This window comes from Labrus bergylta, chromosome 6 (assembly GCF_963930695.1).
Source record: "Labrus bergylta chromosome 6, fLabBer1.1, whole genome shotgun sequence".
NCBI classification, from domain to species: Eukaryota; Metazoa; Chordata; class Actinopteri; order Labriformes; family Labridae; genus Labrus; species Labrus bergylta.
This window is the reverse complement of record NC_089200.1, coordinates 21,996,857-22,010,375: the sequence shown is the minus strand read 5'-3', so window position 1 is coordinate 22,010,375 and position 13,519 is coordinate 21,996,857. Positions and strand designations below refer to the sequence as shown.

General features: G+C 38.7%; 1 protein-coding gene across 1 annotated transcript in view; it reads right to left on the bottom strand.

Annotated features, from left to right (window-relative positions):
- Positions 1–13,519, bottom strand: part of LOC109982516 (voltage-dependent R-type calcium channel subunit alpha-1E) — a 66,771-nt gene that overhangs the window by 38,613 nt on the left and 14,639 nt on the right. The window contains exon 4 of the mRNA XM_065956006.1: positions 105–208. Coding sequence (XP_065812078.1) covers positions 105–208 — 104 coding nt within the window. The remainder of the gene's footprint in view (positions 1–104; positions 209–13,519) is intronic.

Below are 13,519 nucleotides of genomic sequence, written 5' to 3'. Positions count from 1 at the left end.
TCAAAAACAACAAACAGATTTTTAGAAGCTGTGCCACCACAGCTAGCCTTTGCTTTACCAAAGTCCAAATAGCAGTAAAAATGTTTTGAAGTTATCACACTCACTGGGGATGCCTGAGACCAGTTTGAGGGGTCGGAGCACTCGTACGGCCCTCAGGGTCCTCAGGTCAACTGAGATGTTCATATGTGCTCCTGCTGCTGCCAGGATCCTTTCAGAGGATAACACACACACACACACACACACACACACACACACACACACACACACACACACACACACACACACACACACACACACACACACACACAGAGGTTAACACAAACGTGTTTTTGAACATGAAAAACCCATACAAACAGAAGACAGAGACACAAAGCAGTATTGTCACCCGTCTTGTAGATGCACAAGGACTAATTTTCACAATGTATTATCAGTGTCAAAAAGAGGTGTCTCACACACATATAGACCCACACTAAGGCCACCACAATAAAAGATGGAGGATGGCTGCAGTTTTGAGATATGGAGAGAGGACGTGAGGGTCTCAGAGACACAGAGAAACAACAGGGATATATTTAGGGGCTTTTGGCTGGTTCTCTGTGTGGGAGGACGGCTGTGACAACCACTATTTAGAAGGAAACAAAAACAGCAGCTCCATCAGTGGAAGGCAGGACACCCTAAGGCTGAGAGACATGAAGCTCACAGACCAACACATGCTGGACCACACAAACACAAATGAAACATATCAACCTTATCTGCAGCACAGAGTCCTTCAAAAGATCCACTTTACTGTGTTTTTTGTTTTTGTTTTTTGTCTCCTCTTATTCTTCCTGTAAATACACCTCAGGGGCCTTCAGTCCTCAGGCAGATGTGAAAAAGAAAGGAAGCTGCTTCCTTGTTAATCTGCCCTCCTGCATCCATTGTTCTCTCCTTTCTACATCCTTATATCTTTCTCTTCATCCATAAAACCTCTCTCCTCTGAACTCCCTCCTTATCCTGTTTTTCAGCCTCCTTTCAAATTACACCTGCACCTTTGATTCCTTATTTTTCCTGTTTCCACTGACCACAACACACATTGATTCCCCTTTTACCTGGATGCCAACAGGATGAAAGGCAAAAATCAATGGATAAAGGATAAAGATTAGAGCGAAAGAAGAGTCAAAAATGTATTTAACAAGTACAGGGTGGTTGAAGTTTAAATTCATATTCATATGATTTAATCCCCCCCCCCCCAACTACAAAACGTAGAGACCCAGAGATTACTAGAAATGTATTCTTATTTACTTTGAAAGGGGAAAAATGAGGTCAAAAACAAATAAAACAAGAATTTCTGAGTTGGGAGATTGCAAAATTGGTTTGTGTGTGTGTATGTGTGTTTACATGTGAACTACAGTGGTAAAAATCCTGTCATTATGTGCAGTAATTTGCTCAAGACAAGAGCATACTTGGTCCCCACACAGCTACACAGCTAAAGAAGCCGCAACACAGACCCCGTTACATTCCTGTGATGCTGTGGTGAGAATTAGTTCTGTCGGTAGCGTTGAAGAAACAGGGTGTAATTTAATTAACAGAAGAGAGAGAGAGAGACTGAGGGAAGAGGAGGGAGAAAAGGATTAAAATAGCTCCTCATCATCCTCCACAAATACAGAAATAGAATTATCCTCATGAGTTTCTAACCTCACATTATTCCCCTTTGGTTTACCCACTTTCACCTTTTTCCATGACACATTTTGTGTCATCCTTTTTGTCTTTTGTCCCCTCCCATCCCTCCCTCTGCTGCCTCCTGTCATCCCCCACTTCTTCCATCTCTCAGTTTTTCTTCGGACCATTAGTCAGTCGTGGCTGCTCCTCAGTTGTTATGGAGACTAGAGGATAGAGGGTCTAAAAATGGCTTTCTCATTTACTATTACTGTTATTCAGTAGATGTCTCCGAGGTCATGTTTTGTAACGATTGTTTATACAGTGTATGTGAAGAGATGGTTTGACCTTAGGTACAAAGCCCATTGATTTGTTTGGACAGATATCATGTTAGAGATGTTAAATGGTAAATGGACTTGAGCTTGTATAGCTCTTTCTACTCTTCAGACTACTCAAAGTGCTTTAACACCGCATGTCTCACACACTGATGGCAGAGGCTGCTATGTAAAGTGATCATCAGTACTAACTAATTCCATTCATACACATTCACACACCATTGACAAAGCAGAGGGAGCAACTTGGTGTTATATGTCTTGCACCAAGGAAACATCGGAGCTGGGGATCTAACCTCCCGGTTGAGAGACGACTGCTCTGCAAGCCGCCCCCATGTTTATGAGCTTTTGAATGACTCGTGGTTATAAACAAAAACTCTTCGTTTTTTTTTCTCAAAGTTTTTGATTTGTGAGTTAGTTTGTTAATTTAGGACTATTTATTCTTCATTGACAACAAACAAACACTTTTATTCACTACAAAAATTATTTATTAGAATTGAGTTCTATGATTTCAACATCTCTCTCAGACTTTTATCCCCATCAAACTTGTCTGTCAAAAGAGTTTGTGGTATATTTGGGGTCTCACAGTTAAACGTATGGAGGGTCTTAAGGACTTCAATGGTTGAACCTCGGTTGTCATTCTCTTAACTGACCCCAGGGATAACACACATCTGTCTACAGGTGAAGCTACAAGTAAGTCACTTTTAGTCCTTAGGAGCTTTCACACTGTACCATTGTTGTTCCCCCTGTATGATTTGAAAGTGTTAGTTAAGATACACACACACTGTGTAAGGCGGGACACACAGCGTAGTGAAGTGAGTTGACGCCCTGGTCAGAACTGTCAGCCATGATAAGTGAGTAACAATGACACACACACGGCAGAACTGACGGCTCCCTGCTGTGTGACAAATCTGTGGTGACACCCATCATGCTGGGATACTGAGAGTGTTGTGACTTATGCTCCATGTCACTGTCAAGCTGCTTACTCATATGAGACCAGATCACCTGACTACTGTTAACTGATATTACAACAAAGAGTGTGTTATTAACGCCTTTGGGACTCAATTGTGGAATTTTTAGTTGTGTCCCAAGATGTTCTGTAATACGAAAGTATATTTCTACAAGAAAAACGTTTGTTCATTATTATTACTTTCCTAAGCTGTTTTCACATAATGCACACCTGAAAATCTCATACATGGCTGCCCCTGAAATCTTCCTGAGTTGGTTGTTTACACATTTTCCTCACAGCGGGAGACTATCCCTGTTGGATGGAGAGGGGGTCTCAAGAGGCAAGGCATGACTTAAGAAGAGCAACTTGGAGATTGCGCATGAAGCAAGAAAGTAAAGAAAACCCCCAAGGCAACAAAGTAGGCTATATGACAGAATAAAGGGAATGCTTGCCTATAGATAAATGCAACTTTCAATTTGACACAATCACAATATCATCAAAAAAAGCATGAACATACTGAACAGTGAACAGAAAAGATAAAGAATGGGTTTCACTTTGTGCATGGAGATCTGTTGCATTCTTACATCAGCTTACCCGGACTTTATGCTTAAAATTTCCGAGGGGTCTGGCAGGAGAAGTCTGGGTAAAGTCAGGGTGAAAAATTTGACTGTGTGTGTAATCACATGCAGATCAGGAGTTTTGTGCAAGTGTGAAAGCACTATTCTGAACTTTCATCTTGTGACTAAGTATACACCTTTTAATCTCTCATACACTAGTGATAATGAAGGGGATTTGGTTAAATCAAAAAAGCTTTACACTGTGGAAATTGGAGTTCTAGTGGGGTGAAAGAGTTTGTAAGTGTTTCTAACCGAAAATGTATTACAGAACCACCGACCTCTGTGTATATGTATGACTAACAAAGCAAGTATAGAAACAGCTATGTGGGAGTGCAGGTTCTTATAAGGTGTCCCAGTTAGCCAGCATGCTCAATTTTAGGACATTGTACCTGCGTCTTCATGAAAAATGCTCATTTTCAGTTTCAAGTCAAATATCTGCCATGAAAAATGTCTATTATGGTGTTTTTGATGTCTCAGGCTCAATTGGAGGATTTTTGTACTTTGAAGTGAGTTGAAAAAAAATGTGGTGACTTGAATATTTTACTTAGTTCTTGAAAAGTTTCAATGTGGGGGGTTTTCCACCAACCAAAAACCAATATAACTAAAAGTATATATGGTCATTAAAGTTTCAGTGTGTACAGCGAAGCAGGATTACTTGCAGTTTATTGCATCAGGGGAAGAAAATCCAGCAGAGAGCAATTTGCAGAAAAACAAACACATGAGCTGGATACAATTTGGACAGGATTTTAAATGACTTTAGAGTAACACCATATATTTCACCTATGGCAATCGAAAAGAGCAAAACATTTACAAAGAAAAAACAGTAAACTTAAATACAGAGGGCATTGTTCTCTAACCCCCCGTGGACACTTTGACAGATTTGTGACATCTTTTGAAAAAGGCTGCTTTCTAACAGCTCTGCAGTGGATATTACAGCCGTGTTGTTTTAGTTTTTTCACTGAATCATCAGTCTTAAACTCTCTGTGTTTAGGACTTATTGATATTATTCTTTACAAATGGAAATGCTGCCATTTGGTTGACTTCCTATGCTATTGACTGAATTTGGATCATTTCTGACTGAACAGGGAGTCTGTTATAGTCACATTTGACATTTGAGTTTTAGAGACACCAAGCCACACGGCAAATTCATTTCCAACTGATATCTACAGGGGTGAGATACATCTGCTTCCCTGTGCGATTATTACAACATACAGAACTGCTCACATCTACTACTGTTACTGAAGATTTGGAGCTGTTATTGTTACATTAAAAAAAATGTTTTCTTTTTTTTTTTTAAATAGGGACAGTTCACACTAATGAACATAAACATGTAAATGTGCCAGATTTGTATTTTGGCTAATCCATCTGTAGTCCTCTGCATGTTGGTGGTACAAACGAATACAAATAATTTTAACCTCAATGAAAAGCAAACAGTAGTTTAAGGTTGTAACTGTTTGTAGAGACAAAAGAAGCTGGCAACATTTTCTCCAAAGTTTTGTACCTCTCAGCAATCTATCCTCTCTGTATAAGAGGAGAGCGGATCAGCATTTTTGAGCTTTTTCTCCCTTTTTGGCAGTACGTTGAATTCATATATCTGCTCTGGTGGCCCCCAAGTACAACTGTGGGTGGTGAGCGTACAACAGCTTGTCTTAACGGAATAAGAGATTGTGTGGAGCAACTCCTACAGCACCGCTTTGGTTGGTTTAGTTAATATAAGCCTCTCTGCCACCTACAGTGTGCTCTCTCAGTTTCAACAACCTCCTCATCCTTTTTACTCTCTCACTTTCTGATACACACAAACACACACACTGAACCCCCAACATTCATACATAGTCCTTACGCAAGATGAAGTGTTACTGTGTCTTATACCGACAGCCTGATATACTGGCCTGAATCGATTGAATATCAGTGTGTTGGTTTATGCGTCAGTTACAGCTAAATGTTTGCTCTTTGGTCAGGATGAATAATTGATTTGAGTAAATGATTTATTAGCCATCTGTTGATAGAGAGAGCGGGAGAGACAAACTGAAAGAGAGAGATAGAGAGACATAATGACACAGAGAGGGAGTGAGTGTGAAATGTTAATTTAGTATAGGGGGTAGATCAATCGTTTGCACATCAACTCTTTCAAGATCACTAAAGGTCACACGCACAATCCTCCACTGAAGAAGTATTAACATTCACAAAGTAACAATCACACAATGCAGGATTAACAATGAAAATCAATGTTATCTTAATATGCTTGTATAGATAGATGGAGATACTTTGTTGATCCTGAGAGAAATTCAAAGCATCAAGTAGCAGCTTACAAAAACATCCATGACATGAAACATTTGTTTCTTCTGTCCCCCCTCCCATATGTACTGTATAGTAGGCCTAGATTTTTTATTATATGAGATATTAACGTGCTCGTAATATACATTAGAAGAGCTCATTTGCAAAAGCATTTAACTCAGTTTTTAAAAATGTAATTAAACTTTTTGTATTTTTTGTGTTTTCAGGTAATATCACTCAGACTGAAGTTGCGTGGCTTTAAGCGAGTTCCCCATAGACCGTATTGAGTTTTTGCACCAGAACAGATTTTGAATCAAATAACAGCTCTATTTAAAGTGCTAATCAAAACTGTCAGGGCACTGTTTTTCAGAATGGTGTTAATTGTTTTTGCAAATGAACCCTTAGTTCATATGATATAAGAGCTTTCAAAGTCTTTTTAAGATGCTTTTCTGTCTTAGAGAGTAAAAAGTGGGAATTTAGCACCACAAACACGGTAATTGTAAAATGAACAGCCACAAGCATTTAGAAAGAAAAACTTGTTGACAGGTTGAAGACTACCTAGGAATTATTCATTTTGTATAATTATGTATAACTGCAATACAATTACATCTAATGAATGTTTTTATGCTTGGTAAATATGTCATTATATTTTCATTAGAACATTATATACTTATGGCAGTTAATGGATGGTTGACTTTTGCCAATGGACCAGATAAGAATGCCTTATAAATGTTAATTAACCTTTTTTTCTAAAGGTAAAGTAGCTATTATGTAAAGAAAATAGTCCCATCAGTGTAACAACATGTTTACAATAAAAGGTCATTATTAATGTCAGGAAGATTTTTATTTTATTTTTACTGACAGAAAAGTAACTTTTAGGAGCATGAAAAACCAGACTAAAACACATGGTATTCTTCCAAACATAAAGGAATTGGGAATGTTTTTTTTCCTCTGAGCTACGTTTTGTCTCTTGTGGACAATCAACGGCAAATCAAACATTTTGCCTGTTTCACAACCTGATAACGTCTTTAGCACCAACTGTACCGACTACACTAGTTAACCTCAGAAAACCTCTGTCAAATAAAGGCTGAAAGCAGAAAAATACATCGAACAAAAAAAAAACTCTATCATCACCTGATGAACATGATAGAGTCACTTATATTTATTTTAAGATATGGTTGAATGATGATTACTGATTACATATTTATGTTATTGCAAATCTGTGGTTAATTATCAGGAAGATCCTTTAATGATGTAATTTCCTCCCTGGCTGCACTCAAGCAGAGCTCAAAGGGGATTTTTTCTAGGTCAGGGTCTCCACAGGTAGACAAATAGTTACTGGAATTCACTGAGAAAAACTATTTCTTCATTCAGTCTGACGGTTTGATTCAATCTATGTTTCTGGTTTTCTCTTTCATTAACACTTAAATGTCAAACTACCAGCTGTCTCTTGATTTCTCTTCGTTACATCTATCGTATCTCCCCGCTGTACACATTCATTCAATCTATCCGAGAGGCGCTTGTTCAAATAATACTCAACAAGTTTAGCTTTAACCTGGTGAAAGTAGAAGATAAAAACTATATCTCCAAATTAGATATCCTTAAGATTCACATGGCATGTGATTGAACTGATTTGACATACATTCCTTTTTATCAGGGGTTTATGTTCCTGTTTTCTTGGATAAGGAACTCCTTGGGTTTTTGGTCTCCATTTTACTTTGTTTAATTAAAATAATTTGGTGTGAGCTCCACTTAACATCAGGATCTCTTTCATCTTAGTGAAGCACCTCATCTTCTCTGATCAGAAACCAGACTTCACTACATAAAGAACCTTAATGTCGTCTTTGTTCGCAGCCCACTCAGCCTCTCTATGAACGCTAGAAAGATAGAGAGAGGGAGAGATCAAGAGAGGCAGAGAGAGAGAGAGAGACAATAGACAGAGGTGCAGAGGGAGGGAGGGCATGTAGGGACACCGTTTGTTCAGACTGTCTATTTCCTAGATACCCCCAGCATTATTCACTCACTTAATTCAAGATCACAGCTAAAACAGCACTTCTACTCTGATGTCAATTCAGTGTCACTAGCTGCACAATCATCTCGTTCATCTATATAATACGTTTCTCTTTGTTTAATTTTCAAATAAAAGGCTTGTTTAGAAGTGAATGTGAAGAGTTAAGAGCCCTCTGTCTGTTCATTTTGCTCTCACTAAAACGCAAATGAAAAGCAGGTTTACAACTAAGTTCCCTTACTATGAGACAAAATAAATCTGTCTGTGACTGGTGTAAGAGTTGACCAGAGAAGCAGCAGGAGTGGAGCCAGCGACAGCCTGACCTGAGGCGGGGTCCTCAGTCACCACAGTAACAGCTTATGGGGACAGATTTACCCTCGCTGTGTCGGAACTCATCAATTGATCAGACAACAGATGGAAAAGAGTGAAGAGGACAAGTGTGTGTGTGTGTGTGTGTGTGTGTGTGTGTGTGTGTGTGTGTGTGTGTGTGTGTGTGTGTGTGTGTGTGTGTGTGTGTGTGGACGTTTGAATGTGTGTTTGTTTGTATGTGTGACAGATGGTTTGGTTGACTAAAAGACATCCAATAGTGGCACTTTTGTTCTTTAACTAAGATAGATAGATAGATTAAGATAGATTGTGATTTCAGTGAATCGGTTACAGCGACAGAACATACAAGACCAGATGACTTCTCTGAGATTATGAAACATTGCAATCGCTTCAGCTCTACTACATCAACAACTGACAGAGCTGGAGAAATTATGAAGTAACAAAACAAAAAATGTAAGAAAAGCAAAGGCTACAAAAAGAAAGGAAGGTAAATATAGGACATGACAAGATAAGGTAAGAGGTTCACGTGTGGCTAAAGAGATGTGACAAAATGTAACTAAATATAGGCTGCAGAACTCATAATGTTCTTAAATGTATCTTGCTGTAAGCGATATTAAAAGCTCTAATATCTCCCTATCCTGTCTGGCATTAGAGCAGATAGCGTCCACTTTTGACACCATAAGTAATTAAGACTGAAGACAACTGCTTCTCTATATTAATGAATACAAGAGGTCCAAAGGTCAAAGGCCAAATTCCAAACTTGATCCTTTAGCCTACAGTATCATCAGACACAAAGGAACAACATGCTGTGTTGAAGGTCTGTCTTCTCTTACAACAATTATGCAGCAGCCAGTATGTCCTCCTTCTAATTTTCAATTACGGTCAGGAATGGTTTGTTTTTGTTTTGACAATAGAAGGTAAGCAGTGTTAATGCACCACCTCTCTCTGTTTTGGATGCCCCTCAGTTTGTCAGGTATGACACCAGTTACCACGGCAAACCAACAGGTGTTGCAGCGATGGAAGGGAACAAGCGAACTGGTTCAGATATAAGTGATTCTTTCCAACCAAAAAAAGGCCTCAATATTTTTCTTAAAAGCTCCACGACCAGAAATGTGGTAAAAATCAGAGCTGGCTAAACGCTGAAGTTGTAGTGTCATGGCAACCTGCGTGCACAACGACTCTAGGACGGAGGGGGCGGGGGAGACAGCTCTCGCCAATGTTTTGAATTTGGACTGCAGTACCCATTTTAAACCCTACATGTCAGAGTTACATATTGCTTCTTGGTGAAGTCATGGTGACTTTGTAGTCACAATATTTTGTATTTGATTACAGCTTGGGATCTTTTTTTGTACATCTTCCTTCAGTTGTCTCTACAGGTACATTTTTAAGTTCATATTTATCAATAATTATTGACGGAGTGTAATCATATAAGTTAAAAAATAATTCATAGTTTATAAACAAATAAATTATGTTGAAACTATCTTTCAACATAGGTTAAAAAATCTCTCAAATTACATGAAGTCTTAAGTTGTAATATTTTACTCCCAGCATCAATTCCTCTCTTAGCCATTTCCAAACATTATTAAAGGACCTTAATGACCCTTTTTATTCTCGGCTGTCATCTGTTCTTTTCACCTCGCTCTGTCATTTTTATGTCTAACATCACAATAAACAATATGATCACTTTTAATATTAAATGTTAAGAGGTAATAAGGCTTTGTTTTGTCTTCTTTTCAGTCTCTTTAGCTCTACCCTCATTTAATGAGCTAACTCCCTTTTCTACTCTCTCCCCTCCCCCCTATAAGTGTCTGGCACACAGTGGTGACACAATCTCTTGGTGGGCGTGTCTCTCTGCCAACTGTTGCCAGTCTAATGGAGGGCCTGCCAGTGACTGAGACTGCCACGGTGCCAATTAGTACGTACGATTACACACCAAAGCATCCTTCTCATTTCCTCTCTTCTCTCTATACTTTACATTGTTTCTTTTCTGTCAAGTTTTTATCCGCATTCTCTGTTTTTCAGGGATAACAGGCTGGTAAAGCATGTCTGTTGGCCTGAGAAAACCCCCTCTATTTGAATCACAGTCAAAACAGTCCTTATCTACAATAACAGCCTTTAAAGAAACTGCAAGCACCATCTGCTTTTTCATTCCTCCCTCCCACTCACTCTCTCTGTGTAACACAGGCCATCTTTTAAAAAACACTCAGGCAGCTTGCTGAGGTAATCATGGCCTCCAGCTTTGCCACTGATAGCAAATGGTTCAATGATTACAAATGTCCGCACGTAATGATGAGTCAGTCAGGGAGATCCAGTGATGACACGCTTTGTAATGTGAGGCAACACTCTACAAAATGGTTGAATAAGGGTCTTTGCCTGTATGACTCAAAATGTGATGTAAAAATTCAGTCAGCTAAGTCAGTGTTTGTGTGCAGTCATGAGAGCTAAATCAACATCTCTTTACCCGATTGGAAACAAAATTGTGATCACCCTGAAGAGTAGGGGCGATTGTCCAGATTGTATTCAAAAACAATGAATCAGCATAGTTGGCAAATGTAGGTGTTTATGTTTTTCAAATACCTGCTGCAGACGGAGGGGACAAGAGGCATCCAAGTCCTTAACCAAAGTCGCTCAATGCTATGTACCCCATTGCGTACATAATAGTTTATTTTCTTTTTTTAGTCCACAAATTTCAAGCTTTTTTGATTTTAAAGGAAGAATGTGCGAAATTTTACACATAAACATAGCAGAAATGAAGTAGGCTATAACCTCTGTAAATGTCTCTCTGAATCATTACTGTCTACAATGAGTGACAAGCTCGTTAGAGAAAAGAAGAACAACATAGCCTACTCACTGCTTATTTAAATGTCATGTAAGTGTCTTTAGATCTCAGTCATTCCGTGTCAATTTATGTGACGCTATGAGTCAACCAAAGCGTGCTAACATTAGCCTGCTAACAAAACAATGCAGGACACAGGCAATTGCAGCTCGAGCAAAGGACAATTTTGTCCACCGCTTGAGCTTAATGGTGCTTAACTATGGTGTGTTCTTATTCATATCTCCTTCATGCGAATGTGAGTGGAGGGGGGTTGGAGGCTTCAGAATAGCAGAGGTGTCGTCATACAGCAGTTTGTTTTGGTTTAGTGCTGGTGTTCAAGGGTGACATCTACTGGATCAAAAAGTTACACATTCTTCCTTTAAAGACATGTCTTTTTTCTACTAATAACGTTTGATAGGATGGAGTTTTTCTTGTATGAATCATGGACAGTACGTTGTATTGTTTCATTGTATTTTCATATGACTCAACCTCCTATGAAATTCACTTGACGAGACAATAATGTAAACAGAATTTATTTGAATCCTCTTGATGCTATTTTTGTCAAACCCTTACTAAGGTCTGTTTACACTCACATCCCTTCGTATTTATAATTGTAATCCTTATATTTCCTTTCATTAATACGGATGGGAAATGTGTTACAGTACTTAACAGTTTAGTACAAGAGAAATCAACTGTAGGGACTCATAATAATGTTTGTCTTTCTGCGTCTCCCTCTAAGCTCAACACAATCGTGTTGGATAGATGTTCAACATGAGTCTGATTCTGCTCAAGGTTTCTGCACAGTAAAAGGAGGTTTGTCCTTGCCACAGTTACTTTGTGCTTTGTTAATGTTGTGTCTAAAAAGTACGGTCTAGATCTGCTCTTTTTGTAAAGTGTCTTGAGATAACATTTATTATGAGTTTGACAAATACATGTATAATTTGATTGAAATACTTATATATTAAAATATGGCTTTTAGGAGAAAAGTCTTCTCCATTTTTTGGTTTTATTTTTGTAAATAACTGTTGAACTGTACTTTTGGCATGTATGTGTGGAACGTTTGGATGTCTGCAGAGTATTTGTAACACAGTATGTGACCCCTTCTGTCTGCAGAGACCTCCAAATTACTAACTGATAGACAGCACTGGTGACTCATCTAATATTATTAGCAGTTCTCATAATCTTCATTCAATCTCTAATAAGGTTCTGAACCTAGAGTGATTGCCTCTAGGTGAGTGAATTAGTCCATGCTAGTGAATGTGTGTTTGAGAGAGAGAGAGAGAGAGAGATAGAGGGGAGGGAGGGAGAGGGAGCGAGAACATTTTCATTAATTTATCTTTGCTGTGGCCAGAATGATAATTTAGAGAGGAATCTATCTGCAGCTCACTTCATCATGCTAAATATGAATTAGACCTGGGAGGCTATTTTATCCAGATTGAGCTCATCTCCTTCTTTAAAATCTCAAAATCGGCAGCTAATAGGTTCAACCTATGGTACACTAATGTGCCTATTTCTGTATGTTTTCTTTTTTTTAAAGATGCTGCCTTTTCCACTTCCAAATAATGGTTCAGTAAATGTGTGCAAAAGTATTTGGATACATTTATTTGGGTATTGTAAGTGAAATGTCTACAACCTCACCACAAGCTGACCTTAGTGCAAAAAAAAAAAAATCACATTAATAAGTAGTTCTTGTTGTTTACACACAGAGCTCACACAGAGGTAAAGTGTGATTACAGCATCTTTCAGGCATGACACGTCTTGTTCCCTCTTTTCTCTGTACCCTACAGAGATAGGTGAGAATAGAACAATCCTTTAAGACGAGTCTGCCTCACTGTGTTTTAATTAAGCTTCTAATGTTGGTAGTTTAGTAACATATACTGGAGGGTTGAGTGTCCTGTACCACACATAAACTGACAAACAGGCTAGAGCGGGAGTGAGCTGAACGTTACCTGTCCTTAAATTGTTTGCTGAACCCCTCCTTTCCTCATGTCTTCACCTCACAACCTTCTTCTCTCCAGAAGTGGGTGGAGTACTATTAAGAAGCCAGAGCTGGGCTCATCAATAATTGAACAGCCAGAATCATGTAGAATTCTTTAAGAACCCTGTCTGCCACCCTTTGTACTTCACGGCTGTGAACTGATTAATATTTAATGTGCGTGTGTGTGTGTGTGTGTGTGTGTGTGTGTGTGTGTGTGTGTGTGTGTGTGTGTGTTTGTGTATGTGATGGAGAGAGCGGTGTTAAGGTTAATCTGCCTCCTCATCAAGCTCGTCCTTTAAAACCATAAACATTTCCTTTCTGTGCTCTGAAAGTGAGGTATTACCTCTCCTGAGAATGTAACCGCTGTAAAATGCCCTTTAATAAAACTCCACATTTTTCTCCCACGGTACAGACAAACAAGTAAATGTGATGCTAATGATTTCCAATGTTGTGCTTTTATATCCTAAGAAGTGGATTTGATAACTAAAAAAACAAGTTACATGGTAAAACTATTAAGTAAAGGCCAACAAGCTGCAAAGATGTGACAAAGTTTGTCAACCATGAGAAACCAAACCAGCAACAAATAT